General features: G+C 35.4%; 1 protein-coding gene across 3 annotated transcripts in view; it reads right to left on the bottom strand.

The window, feature by feature from the left end:
- The window catches only part of LRFN5 (leucine rich repeat and fibronectin type III domain containing 5), a 245,048-nt gene that overhangs the window by 15,856 nt on the left and 208,830 nt on the right, over positions 1 to 20,362 (bottom strand). For 2 of the 3 annotated variants that reach the window (XM_059373124.1, XM_059373125.1), the window contains exon 3: positions 692 to 2,096. In XM_059373124.1, coding sequence (XP_059229107.1) covers positions 692 to 2,076 — 1,385 coding nt within the window. In that variant the 5' untranslated portion in view covers positions 2,077 to 2,096. Of the gene's footprint in view, positions 1 to 157; positions 333 to 691; positions 2,097 to 20,362 lie in introns of those variants that run through there. The other variant, XM_059373126.1, reaches the window with a different exon arrangement.

Genomic DNA, 20,362 nt, shown 5'->3' with positions numbered 1-20,362 from the left:
GAACTGTCTTAAGAACCAGTGTATATGAAACAATACACATGCACATAACTCAATTACTCAAAAAAAAATCAGTCTCATTATTTTATAGTTACATCCTATTTTTTTGACCAAAAATGGCAATACCCATCTTGATCACCCACCTTATTCACAAGACTTGGCTCCAAATGGCTTTTGCTTGTTTCCAAAATTCAAATTCACCCTCAAAAGACGAAGATTTGCCACCACTGAGGATATTCAAAATAGTATGACGAAGGTTCTAAAGATAATTCCAAAAGTGCTTTGAGCAATGCCAGCATCATTGGGATAATGGAATAGCCTCCCAACGTGACTTCCTTGAAGGAAAGAACACTCATGTGGATGTGTAAGTTCTGGTATGTTTTTGAATTTTTAAAATAAATCAATCTTGTTCTCTGATAGTCACATCTCTTAGATGAGGGGAAAAAAGTAAGTAAGCATAATATTAAATATAAATTTGAACTCTCTAAGAATAACACCATTCAAAGTATTTCCCCACAGGTAATCTCCTTTCACAAACCTTACATTACACACTTTAAAAAAATGGAGTGCTATAATTACAACACAGAGTAGCACTGTCAATTAAAACAAAACAAAATAAAACAAGTCAGTAGTACGATAACAAGCCCTAAGTAAGATGCATAGTAAGTATAAAAATTTGGTTAATTTTTCTTACCTGTAAACAAGGGTGTCATCATAAGTACCATTGTACTGGATTTGGAACATACGTATTCCGGGAATATTCCTTTGAAAATTAAATTTAAGTAGTGCGGTAGATGATGTCGCTTCTGCTACTACAATTTTATCTTGACTCATTTTAGTATCACCATTACTACTGCTTGCATTAGAACCTGACTTAGTAGAAGTTGAGATATCTGAAGAACCCGGATCAGGCTCATGGATATGATTTGTACTGTTTAGTAAGTGAGGGAGCTTAATTATATGAAGGTCCACTGTTTGTGTTGCTTCCCCAGCAGGATTAGAAGCAATGCAGGTAAAAGCACCTGTATCCTTTACGGTTGTTATAAGAATATCAAGTGTTCCATTATCATACACCAGAGATCTTGTTGCATTTGAAATCAGCTTCCCTTCAGGAGAAATCCAGTGAATTGCAGGTTCAGGGTCCCCCCTGGCTTTGCACCTCAAGGTTGCCCTTTGGCCTTCCAGGACTCTCATCTCATGTGTATGACGAGTAATGAGAGGAGGCTCACATAAAAACTCTTCCTCAGGAATTGACCAAAAATAGCGACCAGTTAAAAGTGCTGGAGAAGCACAAGTCTCTAGGTCATCTTCTCTGGACAGACGCCGCAACCACAACAATTCACAATTGCAATGCAAAGGGTTTCCACCAAAACTTAATGCAAAAGTTGATGGGCTGATTATTCCTGAGGTTGCTAGTACCTGAGCTCGCTGAAAGAGAGGGTCAGGTGGTAGCTTCTGCAATTTATTTGATGTTACATCTAGCCGAGTCATCTTGTGCAAGTGGGAGAAAGTCCCCTTAGGAATGTTATCAATCATATTGTGATCCAAACTAAGGGTGTGCAGGCTAACCATCTTCTCAACAGCATCCCAAGGAATTGTTTCTAAATTATTGTAGGACAGATCCAGCTCCTCAAGGGCAAAGACATCGTCAAATGCTGTAGAAGAAATTAAAGTCAGTTGATTGTTGTTCAGTATCAAATGATGGAGATTGGAAAGCCCACTGAACATATCATTTGTAATTTTAGTCAATCTGTTGCTATTCAAATGCAATGCCCTCAAATTTCGTAAGTCGGCAAAAGCATGAGGTGTAATAAAACTTATTGTATTCCTGGATAGAGTCAGGTCCACCAAGCTGGTCATATTGGCAAAATCTTTCCTTTTAATATTTGTAACAAAATTGTCTGCCAACCGCAGTTCCACAGTTCTTCTGTCAATGTTTGGTGGAACAAATAAAAGCCCTTTCTTGGCACAAAGGGTTGCGAGATTAGGAGACAAAATCTGACAGACACAACGCTTTGGACAGATCTGAGCTCTCACTGCTATGCCAATGAAAAACAGATAAAAAAGAAATTTTTCCATTGTAGATCAGATTTAAGAGCCTGTAAGAAAAGATACAAAATGCAGTGTTAGCATCTAATCATTTCACTAATGTTCATATTCCTACTGGAATAATCCTTTTTATGCAAACTGCAATACAGAAACAATTTACTCATTTGTTTACTTAACAAACAAGTATAAAATATCTACTCTGTATTGCAGGCTATATTGACACTAGGATGAAAAATATACCATTTCTGGCTTCATGGGATTTAAAATCAAATGGGGGAAAACAAATAAGCCACCAGATTATTATAATTCTGTAAATTACGTGCTATTTTTGAGATATGTCCAGGGTACTCAATGAATGCACAAAAAATGTGACCTTCAGCGGAGACTGGAGGGAAGGAGTTAAGAAACTTGCCCCAAACCTTGAAATACATCTCATACATTTAAAAGATTAAAGATATATTTGAGGATTTGCAAGTACTTCAATTTACTGAGTAGAAACAATAAAAGACAATATTTGTTACTGTTAACTTTGTGGCATGGTATTTGAAAGTAAATAATTGTCCATTAAATTTTACTCATCTTTACAAACGATCTTGAACATAGTACAACTTTCACAACTTAACTGCAAATAAATACTCTTATTCTCAAAAATAAAAAGGCTAAAAGTTTACCACAAATGCTCTGAGCTCCTAAAATATTAGAATATTTTATTTGACATAAAATTGGTTTTTAAAAGATAATTTATGAAAAGTAGTCATCAAAAGTCTTGACAGTGAGTCCCAAAAGATGCTATAATTCCATCTTTTCTTTTAAAATCTTAATGTATTTAAATTTAATCCAAATATAATTTAAAAAAATCTTGATAGTTTCATTTTCCAGTTTAATCTGAAGTATTTGTTCTTGAAATTAATCATCAAAAATTAAAATACTAATACATATGCAATCAAAGTTCTCAGAAATTACATGTGGTTTTAATGCCAAGAAAAATAGCTAGAGAAAATCAATCTTTAAAAGATGAAAATATAAAATATGGAATTATTCTAGAAATAAAGTGCCTAGTTTTCTAAATAAAACATATTCTTATAGTTTTGATTTATTTTATGCCTATTTTATATCATATTCAATGTGGTTGTAATGAATAAGAACTGTCATGCTCAACAAATGAAATAGTCTTACTCTCCTGTTTATGATGGAATAACTGGTACTAAACTAGCCTTTCTACAATAAGCAGCAACAAAAAGTAAAAAATCTGTATAAAACTATAGTTTTCACATATTGGAAAAGAAAGAAGCACAGAATTGTGATCCTTGAGAAAAGCAAAAAAAAAAAAAAAAAAAAAAAAGAAAAAATTTTGAACTTTTAAAAAAAAAAAAAAAAAAAAAAAAAAAAAAAGGATGAATCCTATCATTGTTCCTGGAGACATTTTCAAAGCATAGCACAAGGAGGGAAAACAAGGTGACACATGAACAGCTGAAGAGGATGAGCAGATTGCAGAGAGTCTCCAGTGGCTTGAATTTATGAGGAAGAATACCAGAAAGAAGAGAGTTAGCCAAAGAAAGAACTTCAGTAGTCCTACAGGTAGAAACAGGGCAATAGATACTAACCATACCAAAACACTGCGGGGAGACGGGATGAAGGAGGAGAAAGTAAACAAAAACTCAATGACCTGTGGAAAAATATTAAATAGTCAAAAATAGTACGAAGCACATAATTGGGGTATCAGAAGAAGGCTATAAAGTAGACATAAAAGCAGACACTTTTCACATTTGTAATAAAAAGCAATGCATAAATCCAACCTCAAAACAAGGAAAACTATACCAAGACACATCTTAATCAAAGTACAGATAACCAAAGGGAAAAATAATAATCTTAAAAGGAGCGCAGAAATAAGACACATTACAAGAAGATAAAGTGAACAAAATAAAAAATAATGGCTGACTCCTCACTGATTTTGCGTTGGAAATAAAGCAAAATGGAAGACAATGAAAAATATATGTCGAGAATTTCAAGAAAATAAAGTCTGTCAACCTGGATGGGGACTTATATATTCATTAAAAAATGAAGGTAAATTAAAAACATCTTGAGACAGACAAACTGAAAAGTTTCATTACCCTAAGAACTGCATAAGAACATTACCATAAGAAAATATAAAGAATAGTCTATTCAGGTTGATGGGAAATTGTACCAGATAGAATCTTGAATCTTTACAGAAATGATACATCTGTGGGTAGATATAAACACTTTTGCTGTGTTTAATCTGTTTATAAATAGTACTTCTGGTATGGATATTAAAAGTCACAAAACAACAAACAAATAAAAACCAACCCCAACTTATTTGTACCCTAACAATCAAGTAAGCTGGATAAGCTGGACATCAATTAAAAAAAAAATCAAAATGCTGAGGGTATAGATTTACAGTAACTATATTCCAGAAAATAGTAAGTCTCTGATGGAATGAAGAGTTCCATAGATGTCCCACGCAAGAGAAAAGTAAATAAGAGGACCTATCTGTCATAAACTTTCAAAAGTTTAACAAACTTCTTTTTTTCTTAAGATCTTACATTTATTTATTTGAGAGAGAGTGATAGGGAGCCAGAGAGTGAATGAGCAGGAGCAGGTGGGGGGGGGGGGGACAGAAGGAGAGGGAAAAGCAGACTTCCTGTGGAGCAAGGAGCCCAACATAGCCCAGGACCCTGAGATCATGACCTGAGTCAAAGGCAGATGGTTAACCAACTGAGCCATCCAGGTGCCCCTTAACAAATTTCTTTTTAATGCTTTCTTTCTTTTGTTTATTTTTAAAAGATTTTATTTATTTATTTGACACAGAGAGAGAGAGAGATCACAAGTAGGCAGAGAGGCAGGCAGAGGGGGGGGGGGAGCTCCCATGCTGAGCAGGGACTTGATCCCAGGACCCTGGGATCATGACCCGAGCTGAGAGGCTGTAACCCACTGAGCCACCCAGGCGCCCCTAATGCTTTATTTCTTAGTTTAGTTTTAGGTTTACAACAAAAATGAAAAGGAAGTACAGAGATTTCCTATATACCAACTGCTCCCACAATAGTCTTCTCCATTATCACCGTTCCAGACAGAGTGGGATATTTGCTGCCATCAGTGCATCAAATTTGACACATAATAATCACCCAAAGTTTGTAGTTTACATCAGGGTACACTCCTGGTTTTGTACATTCTACGGATCTGGACAAATGTACAATAGCAAATATCCACTACTGCAGTATATACAGATTACTTTCCCTGTCCTAAAAGTCCTCTGCACTCTGCCTGTTCATTTCCTCCTGGTTCATCCCTGACAAACACTAACTTTTTATTATCTTTTTACTGTCTCCCTAATTCTGCCTTTTCTTGAATATCATATAGTTGGAATCATATAGTATGGAGCTCTTTCTGGTTGACTTCTTTCACTTAAAAATATGCCTTAATATATGTTCTTCCATGTCTTTTCATGGCTTAATAGTTATTTCCTTTTAGCATTGAATAATACCCCATTTTCTGTAGGTACCAAAGTCCATTTATCCATCTACATAGTAAAGGATGGCTGGTTGGTGCCAACTGCTTGGCAATTCTGAATAAAGCTGCTCTACACATATGTGTACAGACTCTTGTATAGACATAAGTTTTCAGCTCCTTTGGGTAACTACCATGGAGTGTGGTTGCTAGACTGTATGGTAAGAATATATTGAGCTGCATAAGAAAGATCCAAACTGTGTTCCAAAGTGGCTTCACCATAATTCCCAGCAGGAATGTGAGGTTTTCTGTTGTGCCATAGCCTTGTCAGCACATGATGTCAGTGTTTCAGGTTTTGGTCATTCTTTTTATTTTTATTATTATTTTTTATTTTGGTCATTCTAATAGGCGTATACTGGCATCTCACTGTTTTAATTTGCATTTCTTTGATGACTTATGATGTGGGGTATCTTTTTATATTTTATATGCCATCTGTATATCTTCTTTGTTGAGGTATCTATCAAGGTCTTTGGCTCATTTTTAAAGTATGGGTTTTTTAAATTATTGTGTTTTAAGAATATTTTGTATATTTTGGATAACAGTCTTTTATCAGATGTGTCTTGTGCAAATATTTTTCCTTTGTCCCTGGCTTGTCTTCACATTTTCTTGACATTGACATTGTCCTTGGTCTTCACATTCTCTTGACGTCCTTGGTGGAGCTCAAGTTTTTAATGTTAATGATATCCAGCTTATCAATTATTTCTTTCACAGATCATGTCTTAGGTGTTGTACATAAAAAAGCATCAGCATACCCGAGGTCATTTAGTTTTTCTCCTATGTTATCTTTTGGGAGTTTTATAGTTTTTCATTCTATGCTGTGCAGTTATCTCAGTCTGTCTTTTGTTACAGTATTATCATTATTCAGTTCATTGCAGTTTCTTGAACTGTGTTTGAAAATTTGCTATTTGAGAAGACATGGAAGCACTAGGATGATTTTGAAAATGTGTCTGTTTTGGAAATGAGCTATCTGATTTTTTAAATATTTGGAGACCTCAGCCAACTTTATGTCTCTGCTTCCAGCTGTTTTTGGTAGCCAAGGAGAGCTCTTCAATCTTTCATCTTGTCCTTGCATTTCCTTGCTTTTGGCTGCGAATGAGCTACCCTAGAGTCTATGAAGGTAGAGGTTTCCTCTAAGAAGTTTCTTTTATCTCACCAATGCCACCACCCCAGACATTCTGCTGTTGAAAGTCAGACATACTTGTGTGGGAAGAAAAGAACTGTGCTCTCCATTCTCTCTCTCAAGTCTTTTTATAGCTTAAAGCCCTGAGTGATTGATTTTTTCCTTGTGCTCTTCTAGTTCTTACCTATCATTCTTCCAAAGCTGCAAGTCTGAGTTGCCTGGAGGATTCATTCCAAGTTTACTTTCCTCCCCCAATTCTTCTTTCATTTTTTTTCTTATCTGAAAATATAGAGTACCTAGGGAAATTGTCTCAAAGAAACAGAAAATAAAATGGTAGTTACCAGGGGCCGAGTGGGGGTTGAGGAACTGGGGAGATGTCGAATGAGGGTACAAACTTACAACTCATAGATAAATGAGTCCTGGAAATCTAGTGGACAGTGTAGTAATTATAGATAACAATATTGCATTATAAATATCAAGTTGCTAAGAGACTACATTCTTTTTTTTTTTTAAGATTTTATTTATTTATTTGACAGAGAGAGATCACAAGTAGGCAGAGAGGAAGGCAGAGGGTGGGGGGGGAAGCAGGCTCCCAAGCAGGGAGCCTGATGCGGGGCTTGATCCCAGGACCCTAGTACCATGACCTGAGCTGAAGGCAGAAGCCCTAACCCACTGAGCCACCCAGGCGCCCCTCTAAGAGCCTACATCTTAAATGTTCCCACCACAAAAGAAGAAATAAGCATATGACATGATAGTGGTGTTAGTTAATGCCATATTAACAATCTTATTTCAATATATGTGTATCAAATTGACATTGTTTTAAACCTTGAATTTAAACAATGTTATATGCCAATTATATCTCGAAAAAGCTGAACTGTTCATTTCCAGTGCACCTGAATGTCAGTATATTTGGAAATAGGATCTTTGCAGGTTATCAAGTTAATGTGAGGTGATTAGTGGAAACCCTAATCCAATATGATTGTGCCTTATAATCAAAGAAAATCTAGACACAAAGACAGATATGCACAAAGGGAACACAGTGTCGAAGTACAATGAGAACATCATCTATAAGCCAAGGAATGCCTAAGGCTACCAGAATCTAGGGGAGATGAATAGAACAGGTTCTCTTTCACAGCTTTCAAAAGGTATCAAATATGCCAGACACCTTGATTTTGGACTTCTGGCTTCCAGAACTGTGGGCCAATAAATTTCTGTGCAGGCCACCCTGTTTGTGGTGCTTTGTTATGACAATCCTATCAAATTAATTAAAGTCTTAAAAAAACCCATTTCTGAACAGAAGAATTTCAGAAATAAAACAATATGTGTTGTATGCTTCCAAGTATATGTGCATTTAGAAAGGCAAAACTAATCTATAGTGAATGAATTCACACCAGTGGTTGCCTAGTTGGGGGATGGTTGAGTGGGAAAGAATACAGAAAAATTTGGGAGGCGGGGTGATCATGGAAATGGCTTGTATCTTATTTGAAATAGTGATATCCAAGTGTATGTATTCATCACAATTCACGGACTATGCACTTAGTGCATTTTATATCAAGTGTACTTCAATATAGTTGATTAAGTTTTAAAGAAAGAAACCCAGAAGAAAATCTGGGTTTCCATTATGTTTCCAAATACCGGTTCCAAAGGAAGAAGAATTTATAAAGTGACACATTATTGGTGGCTAATCAGAATTTAGTCATATTTTAGAAACAGGTATTTTCTTAGTTCCTCCATATCGCTTCAAAGATGTGATTCCATTCCAACTTAAATCATGCATCCTATTTCATAAGCTGATTTACTTCATCAACATACATACTGCCTGATATGATTTCACTGCCCATATGGTGATTTAGAAAGTAAGATTAAGTTTAGAATAAAATGTGGGCCACTTTCTTAATTCTATGTTTATTTTTTGCTTAAGTGAGACCTGTAAGTAATGAAAGAATCCTATGAATTGTGATTAATGATGTTTCCCACATTTTCTTAGGACAGAGTGGAGATTTCAAAATTTGTAGAAGACGGAAGATAAGGAATCATGTAAAGAAATAGCTTTCATTTCCTGTAAGTTCACAAACTATAATCATTGATATATTTATTAAAATAATGTGTTACCACTTGAGGAAAATGAGTGTGAATGGAAGAGCAGAGTGGTTGTCATGTTTTGTTGGAATTCATGATTTAAAAAATCATGAAAGTAAACTTTAAAAATTTATTCTTATCTAGTTAAGTTAAACTCTTTAAAAACTTCTGTCTATTGCCTTCTCTAACTGGTTAAATGCAAACAACACTGATCTGTTTTTAATATTTGAGTGGGGATATAACTCAGTAAACAGTCATACAGCTGTAGCTGTCTAGATAATATTTACACATCTCTTCATTATATGTTCTTTCGAGCTAATTCTTTTCAGACACGAAGTGACACATTTATAAACAAAGAAGAGTCTATCACACAAAACGGGAAAATAATTTTCCCGTATTGCATCCTTCTCTCAGCCCATGGCCATGACACAACATATGCTCAAGAGAGTCAGTATTTATTTGGCAACTAGAACAGGATATATAAGCAAATTTAGATTTTACAACCAACTGAGAGTATAATCTATTCTCTGCAGAAACCAATATGGTACCAATTTATATGTTGAGTTAAAGGAAAGCTATTGGACTCCTCAGGAGCCGCCTTGCCATCATTCAACAGAGCTCTACCGATTCAATTAGTGTCCCTTTGCCCAGGCTAATGCCTGGGAACAGATGCTGATGCCTATTGACCCTGATGTGTTGTTTTAAGATGTGTGAAAATGGCTACAGTGCTGCAAAGGACATTTTATAATACAATTTAGATAATGGAACACATTTGATATTCATTTCTAATATTTTAGGTTTTCTGCTTATTTTTTCCAAGGACTATAAATGAACAACATTATCATTCTTTTCTCTACTAAAACCTATGCAAAGGTCATTACTATTGAACCTGCTAAATTTGAACCTCAAAACAAGACAGCTATACCTTGAACAATTATCCTTTGATCCTTGATTTTAATAGTGTCTAGCAAAATTCCTATGTACATTGAAAATTAAGTCTTAAAAAATTCACTCATGCATCTAGTCAATCATTCTTTTCCTAGTTTCTTCAGCAAGAATTATTTAGTGTCTGCACTACAGGAAAGCTGCTTTGCTAGAATCTACCAAATTTAGAAGACTGGGATCTGACCAGGACAAGCACATTCACAATTACAATAGAGGGCAGACTGTGAAAAGTTTTAAGTCAACATACATTTTAATATTTAAATTTACATAAATAAATTGGGTTTTTGAGGATTGTGTAATTTTTGTTCTCCGTGTTTTTATACATGTATTAATTTTTTACTCAACAAGGCCCATGTATACAAAAACCCATACTATTTACACTAAAGGAGTACAGATAAGAGTCCAGTTACTAAAACGATTATTTTAAAAAAATAATAGTTACCATTCAATGAACATAGGTAACATGAAAGAAGTAGTGGTCTCTTTATTTTATAGATGAGGACATGGGATCAAGATACTGATGACAAAATTTAATCAGCTTACTACATGGAATATTTGCCATGTTCTAACACGTAGATGTGTACATAATTTTAGTACTTCTTTGTTTTTTAGAATTAAGGTGAAAGCTACAAAGAGAGATGCCATTTCTTTTGAAAATGTTTTTAATATTAATTTTGTTAGCTTACATCAGAAACCTAAGATCAACTTGTTATACAATGTATTTATTATACCAAATCTTATTTCATTTTTATACAACTCCATATAAAATGCTTATTTTTTTTCCTCATTTTATATGAAGAAATAATATTTAAGAAATCTTAAGGCCATACAGAAAGAAAAAATAAGGCAGGTTACAGATGGAGATCTGTTTCCAAAACCCATGTTTTTCCTAGGATAAGATGATGCTTTATATTTATTATTTATATTGTATTTTTCTGATTATGCAGCACTTGGACATAAAGTTTTGTTGATTTTAACAATAATGACTCCTTAAGTTCATCAGGTGTTTCCTCATTTATGTTCCTAGTCTCTGTTCATAATCCAATTACATTTAAAAGGTGCTAGCAGATTACTACAGTGCAGACTTAAGAGCATCTTGATAGAGACTTAACGACAACCCAAACAACACTTTTCACCATCATCATTCGTTTCTTTTCGGCATGTCAGGACATGAATGAAGTTACCCAAACACTGAAGTCCCTAATACTAATTATGCTTTTAAGAATATAAATTCTAGGGGCGCCTGGGAGGCTCAATGGGTTAAAGCCTCTGCCTTCGGTCTACGGCCATACCACCCTGAACATGCCCCATCTCGTCTGATCTTGGAAGCTAAGCAGGGTCAGGCCTGGTTAGTACTTGGATGGGAGAAGCCTCTGCCTTCAGCTCAGGTCATGATCCCAGGGTCCTGGGATCGAGCCCCGCGTCGAGCTCTTTGCTCAGTGCGGGAGCCTGCCTCCCCCTCTCTCTGCCTGCCTCTCTGCCTCCTTGTGATCTGTCTGTCAAATACATAAAATCTTAAACAAAGAAAAAAAGAATATAAATTCTACTTCATAGAGAGGAGATTGATTTCTGTGTATAAAGAGGTCTCAGTATTTTCCCACTGATAAGGATTGAGCTGTCCCTTTTTTTGGCCCACTTGGAAGTCTGCCTGCAGAGACTCTGTAATGCCATCATTGAGCGCCCATGGATTCTGAGAGTTAATACTACTAAGATCTCTGAAAGAGAATGTATTCTCTCTTGCAGAAAATAGCTTGGGGAGAGAAAGCAGCCTAAAACAGCCTAGTGCTAAGAGGCTGTGAAGATTCCCAACAGTGAGATCAGCAGTAGTTTGAAGTTGGGTCAGCTGGCACAGGTGGCAAGTGGTTTGCTAAAATGAATTTCTGTTGATTGTAAGCACTCCTTATGGATGTTCAGATACAAGTGGGAAATATGTGGGAAGTGGGAGGGGTGATGTGTGTATCAAAGTGTAAGATAATTTATATTTAGAACTTCAACTAATTAAGGCAGTAGTGCCTCGAAGGAATAGGTATAATTTATCTGGGGAGTAGATGGTTATTTCTTTAGCAAAATAATTTGAGAATCTGTTTTGTATGTGAATGGTGAGTAGCCCGAGGCACGGATTTTAAAGAGGGCAATGAAACAAGAGCTAGCCAAATTCCGGCTTGATAAATTAAACAGAAGTTCACTGTGTGGAAAGGGAGGAGAGAGGATTGTGCAAAGTACACACAGAGAGAAGATTCTGTGTAAAGTGTGTAAGGGACTGAGGCCTTCAAATAGACAGTAGCAGAGAAGGAAACTCTGAGATACAGAGATATTTGCCAAGATATGACACTGTTGCTTCTCATCAACTTCACACCTGGTGTGTACTCCCCCTCCCCCACCACCCAATCCAATGTCAAGTCTGTGGAAAACATCGGGGTAAAAACAGCTTGCATGCCATGCCTGGGCTGGCATTGAATGATGATGAAACGGAATCTCAGTTCAAGTCAGAAGACATTGTTAGTCATCTAAGACTCCAACCTGGATATCATACCCCCATTTCTCCTTCTGTTGCAACTCATCACAGAATTAGCAGGTTTCAGTGGACAGAGAGGACAAGAAATGTCCAGGATAGGGAACATTATCACAGAAGTGAAATGCAATGAAATCATTATCCTGCCATTGCAAAGTAGCAGTTGACCCCCGTTTTCTCCTAATTTCCAAGAATACAGCATCTCCCGCCTCAGAATTTCACCTTGACTTTATGACAATTTGAAAGGGCATAAAATGGGTAATAACACAAATGTAAATGTCACTAATCAGTGTTTCAAGTCTAGTAAACGAGTTAACCTTTTTTTTTTTTTTTGGAATTCTGAAAGGTGAATCTCTGAGCCTTTAAGATGTCTTGCTATCCATTATGTTTCTGTTTCCTAATGGTGTTTAACATGTCATGTAAGGAGTCTCGAGTCTTGGTGGTTATATTGACTCTATTGTGCTGTTGCCATAGCAATTAAAGAGGCGCCGTTGTAGAGCAATGCAGACAGGATGATCAGCACAGAGAAGCTATTTGACACAATTCAGGCAGCTAGAAATCTGGATACTTCTTCAGAAAAAAAAAATGTGGTTTACACTTTCTCTTGATATTATTGTGGGCATTGAGGCGGCCAAGTTATCACCAATGGAAACTCTAATTGAAAATCCCCCCCCCCCAAAAAAAATGGGAGAGGAAAGAAAGATCTACACATATACAGAAGAAGTAGTGAATTTACTGAGGGTTTAAATACTAAATATGTGCGGGTGGAAAGTTCCGGCAGTTCTCCTACAGAGATGTTTAGACAAACTGAGACCATATGGAACCTTTTACATCACTGAACGCAATGTGCGTTTTTTTCTTTCTCCCCCCTCTCTCTCTCTCTTCCTGTCCCTGTCTTTTCTCCTCCTTTTTCCCCTCCTCCTTCGCTCCCATCTCTCTCAAACACACTTACGCTCCAGGTCTTACTAGATGCTCCTACTTTTTATGTTAACATTGCTTTGCTTTTTAGAACCTAATCATTTCAATTTGACATTATGCATATTTCAAAAAGTAACATGATAGTATTATTACATAAAAAGCCCATGCCCAATTATATAAAAACTTACAAATTGAAGAGAGAACTGAATAAAGGACACGGACAGATGTTTCTTAGAAGCCTGGACCCTTCTCTTTCTGTATTAAACTGCTACTTATCCATTCCACTTTGATTCCTAATATTCTCAAAATTAACATGTCTCCAACTGAGCTCTTAATTTTCTCTCTCAAAGCTGCTTTACTCCTACGATAGTAATTCTCTGTAATTATTTAAAACCTACTTCTTTATTTTATTTTACCTTCCTTAAGTAATCACACCCAACATGGAGCTTGAATTCATGATCCCAAAATCAAGAGTCACATGCCCCACCAACTGAGCCAGCCAGGCGCCCCTAAAACCTAGTGCTTTACAAAGTCCAGACCCAGAACACTGGAATTATTCATCACTTCTCTCTTTTTGTCATATACCATCCAGTTCAGTAATAATGCTGTACACTATACAGGAAGAATATATACATGATGGGATTATGTCTACTGCTATGACTTTATACCGTCTTTCCCTTGGAACATAAAAACAGCTTCTACACTAGTTAACTGCTTCAGCGATTATCCCCCTTCAATCTGTTTTCCACAAACTAGTCAGACTGATCTTGTTAAAACTTAAAGCAGATCAAAAACTTTGCACTGGCTTCTCATCTTATCTTTTTTCACCACTGCATACTCAACACTTAGAGGAAGGAATGGCACAAAATAAGTTCTAAGTAAATATCTGTTGAATGAGTGAAGATCTAAATCCAGCTATTTAGCAACTGTCTAAGAATGTGTTCGAGTAATTAAAATGTAAATAAAAATACTATTTTTGTAAAACAATTTTAAAATTATAGTGTCAGTGCTGGTGACAATACAATGAAGAGATACTCTTACACATTTCTGGAGTTTGTAGACATTTAGAATTTTATGCCCTCTAAAATTTAAACAAAAAATAAAAGAGTACTTGAGGCTGGAGAAAAGGATATAGTATAGAACGAGGGAATAAAAGAGAAAAAAGGGAGAAGGAAGCAAAACATGAGAATCTTAACTATAGATAATAAACAAAATGAAGATTGATGGAGAGAGGTGTGTGGGGGATGGGTTATATACATGATGGGTATTAAGGAGGGCACTTAACTGGGATAAGCACTTGATGTTGTATGTAAGTGATGAATCACTAATTCTACTCCTGAAATCAATATTGTATGTTAACTAACTAGAATTCAAATAAAAACTTAAAACAAAGGAGAGAGAGAGAGAGAAGCCCAATATCGGCAGGCTCTTGACAAGGGAGATAATTGATTGATTCCACTGCCTTGAGTTGTGAAAAAAGTGAGGAATTAGGAGCATTATAGGATATTTCATTGTATCTTGGGGAGTGCAATTTCCTCTTATACTCCCTAAGAAAATCTTGAGAAAAATCTGCATAATTTGTAAATGTAGTGTTTGTGTTAACTTTCAGTGCAGCACTACACTAGCCCATGCCTGCAGATAGGTATAAAACAAAGTGACCAGTTCATGATAAATGCTCCATGATCGGAAGCAGCAGCAAAGCAGGTATTTAGTGAAAAATGAAACAAAGCAGGATAACAATCATGTATATATATATATATATATATATATATATACACACATACACATACACACACATCATATGTATCCATGTATATCTCAGGCTATATGTCTATCTGTATGTGTGTATATGTATACAAGTGTGTGTGTGTGTGTGTGTCTAAGTACTAGCTATCTTTTCAATTTTCCATTCTTCCCTTCTTTAGTAACAGAAACCCAATTTCTACCTGTCATACTGTTTCCCAGAATGAAGAGTTTATTTTCTAACTTCTTCTGCAGGGAGTTAGAATCATGTGAGTCATTTTCTTCCAATGTGGTGTAACTGAAAACAGTGACAAGATCTTCAGAGGCAGCTACTTAAAGGGAGGTGACTGAAATGGGATGTACCTTTCCTGTCTTTTTGTCCAACTACATTCTTCTCAACTATAATTTGGACATGATGTCTGGAACTCCAGCAGCCAACTTGTACATTGAAGTGACCTTGAAGATGGGGGTCATGAGTTGGGATGATGGAGGAGGCATTCCATCTCATTCCATGGAGCTGCTCTATCAGTCCTGGATTACTCTCCATCATGTTTAAACTATGGTTCAGAAATGTCTCTGCGACTCATGGCCAAACTAGTCTCAGCTGGTTCCAGTATGATTAAAGCAACAAATAGGAGTATAATAAAAATGACTAGGCTGAAATATATCATGCATTCAACTATATGATTATAGATATTTCAGATATTTTAAAAACATTAGATATAATGAGCACATATTTTCTGTAAAATAAAAAAGTTAAAACTTGGATTCCTTTAATACTAATTTATATGTGTTAGCAGTGAGTTATATGACTATAAAAATTACCTATTAATTGACAGATTTTTGGCAAACCCCACAACACTGATAAAAACAAGTATTTTATGATGACCTAAGTGAGTAAACACATTTAGTATACATCTATCATATATCATTAGTCAATCCCTGGGGCATTTCTTGATAGTATGTTGGTTTAAAAAGTTCCTTGGGGCTCCTGGGTGGCTCAGTGGGTTAAGCCTCTGCCTTCAGCTCAGGTCATGACCCCAGGGTTCTGGGATCGAGCCCCGCGTGCTTCCCCCTTTCTCTCTGCCTGCCTCTCTGCCTACTTGTGACCTCTGTCAAATAAATTAAAAAAATATTTTAAAAAGTTCCCTAATTATTTCAAGCTAACCGAGGAAAATTTTATAACATTCAGGCATTGGGTGAACCACAAATATTCTCTGATTATGTGAATGAAATGTAAAAATATCTTTTTTATGGAAAGATATTAACTTCAGATACAATTTAAGATAGTACTACTAATCTAAAGGATCTAAAGATGCAACAGAACATCTATAAATATTCCAGCTGCTCCCCCCCCCCCAGAAACTAATATACTGCTCCTAAAATTCATATGGAAATGCTAGGGACCCAGAATAATCAGAACAGTTTTGAAAAAAAAAAAACAAAAAGTTGTGGGACACACATTCCTGAATCCAAATTTGCTCCAAAGATACATCATTAAGACGTGATATTAGTATAAATGTTGAATATAGGTTAGTGGTATAACTGGTAGCTCAAAATAAACTTATACGTATAAACAACTGCTTTTCAACAAGTATGCCAAGACCATTCTATGTTTTGTTTGTTTTTAAATTAACATATAATGTATTATTTGTTTTGGGGGTACAGGTCTGTGATATATAAAACTTAGTGTTCATTACAACACCTACATTCCCCAATGTCCATCACCCAGTTACCCCCCCCCCCACTTGTAAAAATATTTCTGACTTAGTTATTGATTGTATGTGTAGGTAAGTGCAAGTGTTGGCTTACTTCCTCAACTTTGGCTTGGGTGGATCAGGTAACATTGACTATGATATAGAGCTTATCTAAGAGAGAAAAAGTTTGGAGCATATATAGGAAGGAAAAGAAATTTGGATGTGATGAGAGATAATAAGTTTGGTTTGAAATAATCTATTTTTTGAAGCTGGATAAACTTTGAAATAAACAAGACACTGGTATTAAAATCTATAAGCATGCCATCCCTGAAGGATATGATGGATATGGCTGGTTTGCAGACAATGGAAATGCATTATTTTAAATTTCTTGACAGCACTCTCTTGTCTAAATTTAGGGACATTTTTCATTGTTATTTATTTGTTTACAAAATAATAATTATTTTTTGATTTATGATTATTTTTCAAGTGTCAGTTGTCAAAGCTCATGGCACAAACATTTATTAAATAAAATCAACCTAGTATCTAGTATTTGCCTTTAGGATTTTGAAAACAGAGGTAGCTAGATATCAAGTAGCACTTTTTAAAATGCAGCTACTCCTCATTTTTTCTAGTTTTTAAGGACCACTGATCTATAGCTGAGAAAATTGACACCCAAATATTTTTCAGATATGATTAGAGTCTTACAAACCTTAAAAACTAGGCATAATAGAGACATACAAATGGTCAACAGACACATTAAAAGATGCTCAACATCACTCATCATCAGAGAAATGCAAATTAAAACCACACTGAGATATCACTTCATACCTGTCTGAATGGCTAATATCAAAAAAGCCAAAAATTACAAGTGTTGGTGAGGGTGTGGTGAAAAAGGAACCCTCATTCACTTTCAGTGAGCATGGATACTGGTGCAGCCTTGTGGAAAAGAGATTCTCAAAAAATTAAAAATAGAATTACAATATGATCTAGTAATTCCACTATTGAGTATTTATCCCAAGAAAATGAAAAAATTAATTCAAAAAGATATATACACCCTTATGTTTATTGTAGCATTACTTATGATAGCCCAGATATGGAAGCAACTCAGACATCCCTTTAAAGATCAACAGATAAAGAAAATGTGGTATATACAGAGAGTAGAATATTATTCAGCCATAAAAGGCAAGATTGTGTCCTTTGTGACAACATGCATAGAGATGGAGGGTATTATGCTGAGTGAAATAAATCAGAGAAAGACAAATACCATATGATTTCACTTAAATGTGGAATCTGAAAAACAAAATGAACACAAACAAACAAAGCAGAATCAGACCTCTAAATACCGAGAATAGACTGATGGTTGCCAGAGGGAAGGAGAGTTGGCGAACCAGATGCTTTATCTATCACATGGAGACCATATCCAATCCCTCTATTACCCACAAATAAACATAATCCAGATTTTTATATTAATCACTTACTTGCTTTTTTTTAATGGTTGTATCACTTTTTTAATATGTCCCTAGTTTTTCAAATTTATATAAAGAGTCCATTGTATTTATTCACATGTGTTATGTCCTTTATAAAAAAAATCTCAGTTTTCTTCTCAGATATTCCAAGCAGCAGATAAGAAATGTATTTTACCAACAACTTGAGGAAGTTTGGAAGTGGTTCTTCTCTAGAGAAGCGTCCAGATGAAAACTCAAAATAGCCAAAGGTTTTTTAATTCCCCTATGAGATCCTGAATATAAGAATCAGCTAAGATACACCCAGATTAATCCATGAAAACTCTGAGATCATAAATGTGTATTTCTTAAGCCTGACATTTATTGTAATACCACAGCAATAGAAAATTAATACAATATATTTAGATGAAAAAGCGGGCTGTAAACTTTGATGTGCAGTATGATCCCAATTTAAAAATAAAAAACTAAACTAAAACTATAATACTTGATAGAATTTATTCCTATAGTATGGGATTAAATACTATGGTTCCTTTCACTAACTATAACAACAAAAACTGAATGAAATACTAATGTAAAACTTAAAAAAAAAACTCCATAAAGTTAACAAGGTAGTGAAGCATACTAGATTAAATTTTAGGAGAAGTAAAATCCCACAGAAATAAACCCACTTCTCAAAAACAATTCTACCCTGAGGGCTTTTTCTGAACATGAAAACAGAGACTTCCTTAAGGACCTGTGGTGTTGCATGTTTGCTCAGAAGATATGCCGAGAAATGTTTTTACTAGCATTATTTGTAATAACCCCAAACCGGAAACAACTCATTTGTCCATCCATAGTAAAACAGAAATATACGTTGGAGTATATTTAAACAAAGGAATACTATAAATGAATGAATATGATTGCTGCTACAGAGAGAAGCATATTATTTATGAACATAATGACAACAACCAAAAAAAGACGTGTGAATAAACACAATGGATTCCTTATTTATATAAATTTGAAAAAGTAGGGACATATTCAAAAAGTGACACAACCATAAAGAAAAGCAGGTAAGTGATTAATATAAAAATCTGGATTATATATTTGTGGGGCATGGAGAGGCTGGATATGGTCTCCATGTTACAGATAAGGCATCACGGGTACTGGGAGGCTCAATTTCTTAACTGAGCAGGAAGCACTGTGGATACTCATTTTACAATTACTCATTGTACTAAACAAGTATGTTTTACGTACTTTTCAGTATGAATGATATATTTCACACAAAAAAAGTTTAAATGTTCTTCGGATATTAAAAAGCAGTCAAAGTGTCCTATGATTAATAATAGTCTTTATCAAAGTAGTTTTTCTCTTTTAGGCCACGAGGGTACCACGAAGGCAATAGGAGTATCAGAGGAGTGGGGTGGGACGTGCTCCAAAGATACAATCCATGCCCGGCGTATTTCATTCATACCATGCTTCATTCGTTAGTGAGATCCTAGAGAGCAGAGCTCACTGTCTGTGACCTTTGGAGAAATCAGAGGGTTAAGAATTTATTCAGGTTTTGTTACATGAGTGAATGACTACTACCACTATTAACACTGCTAAATGTAGAACTATTAATACTGTAGCTACCATTTTCTCCTTGCATTCTTTATGCCAGGAACAGTGCTAAATCTGAGGAAGCATGAAAGTTTAAAATACCAGCCAATGCATCTTTTCTTTTTCTTTCTTTCTTTCTTTCTTCCTTCCTTTCTTTCTTTCTTTCTTTTTTTCTTTCTTTCTTTCCTTTTGTGGTGGTGGTGTTATTTTGTCTTGCAATGGTTTAATACCTTTGCACATTCCATTGTTTATTCTTTCCCCTGGTTACTTTTTGGAACCCTGTCATTCACTAATAAAGGGGAAACAGAAAATAAAGAAAATGCAAAGAAAAGTAAGAACAAGTTAAATCTTACCTTATGATTTCAAAGGCCTATGTTTTGAAAAAATATATATATAAATATATTTTATAATGTACCCTAGCATATACTTAGTTTGGTGTTGTCTTTTTTTTTAACTCATAGTCTAAGATTTTTTTTATAAGATTAATTTATTTATTTTAGAAAGGAAGGGGAGAGAGAGAGCATAAGCAGGAGGAGGGGGAGGGATAGGGAGGAAGAGAATCCTCATTGGTTGCAGAGCCTGAGACAGGGCTTGATCCCAGGAGCCTAGGATCAAGACCTGGGCCAAAATCCAGAGTCATCTGCTTAACCAACTGAGCCACCCAGGTACTCCAATAGAAGAATATTTTGAAAATACTCCGGCCTAGAGAAAGAGTACAAAAGCAAATGTATATACAGGG

Source organism: Mustela nigripes, chromosome 13 (genome assembly GCF_022355385.1).
Source record: "Mustela nigripes isolate SB6536 chromosome 13, MUSNIG.SB6536, whole genome shotgun sequence".
NCBI classification, from domain to species: Eukaryota; Metazoa; Chordata; class Mammalia; order Carnivora; family Mustelidae; genus Mustela; species Mustela nigripes.
This window is presented reverse-complemented; position numbering and strand designations above follow the sequence as displayed.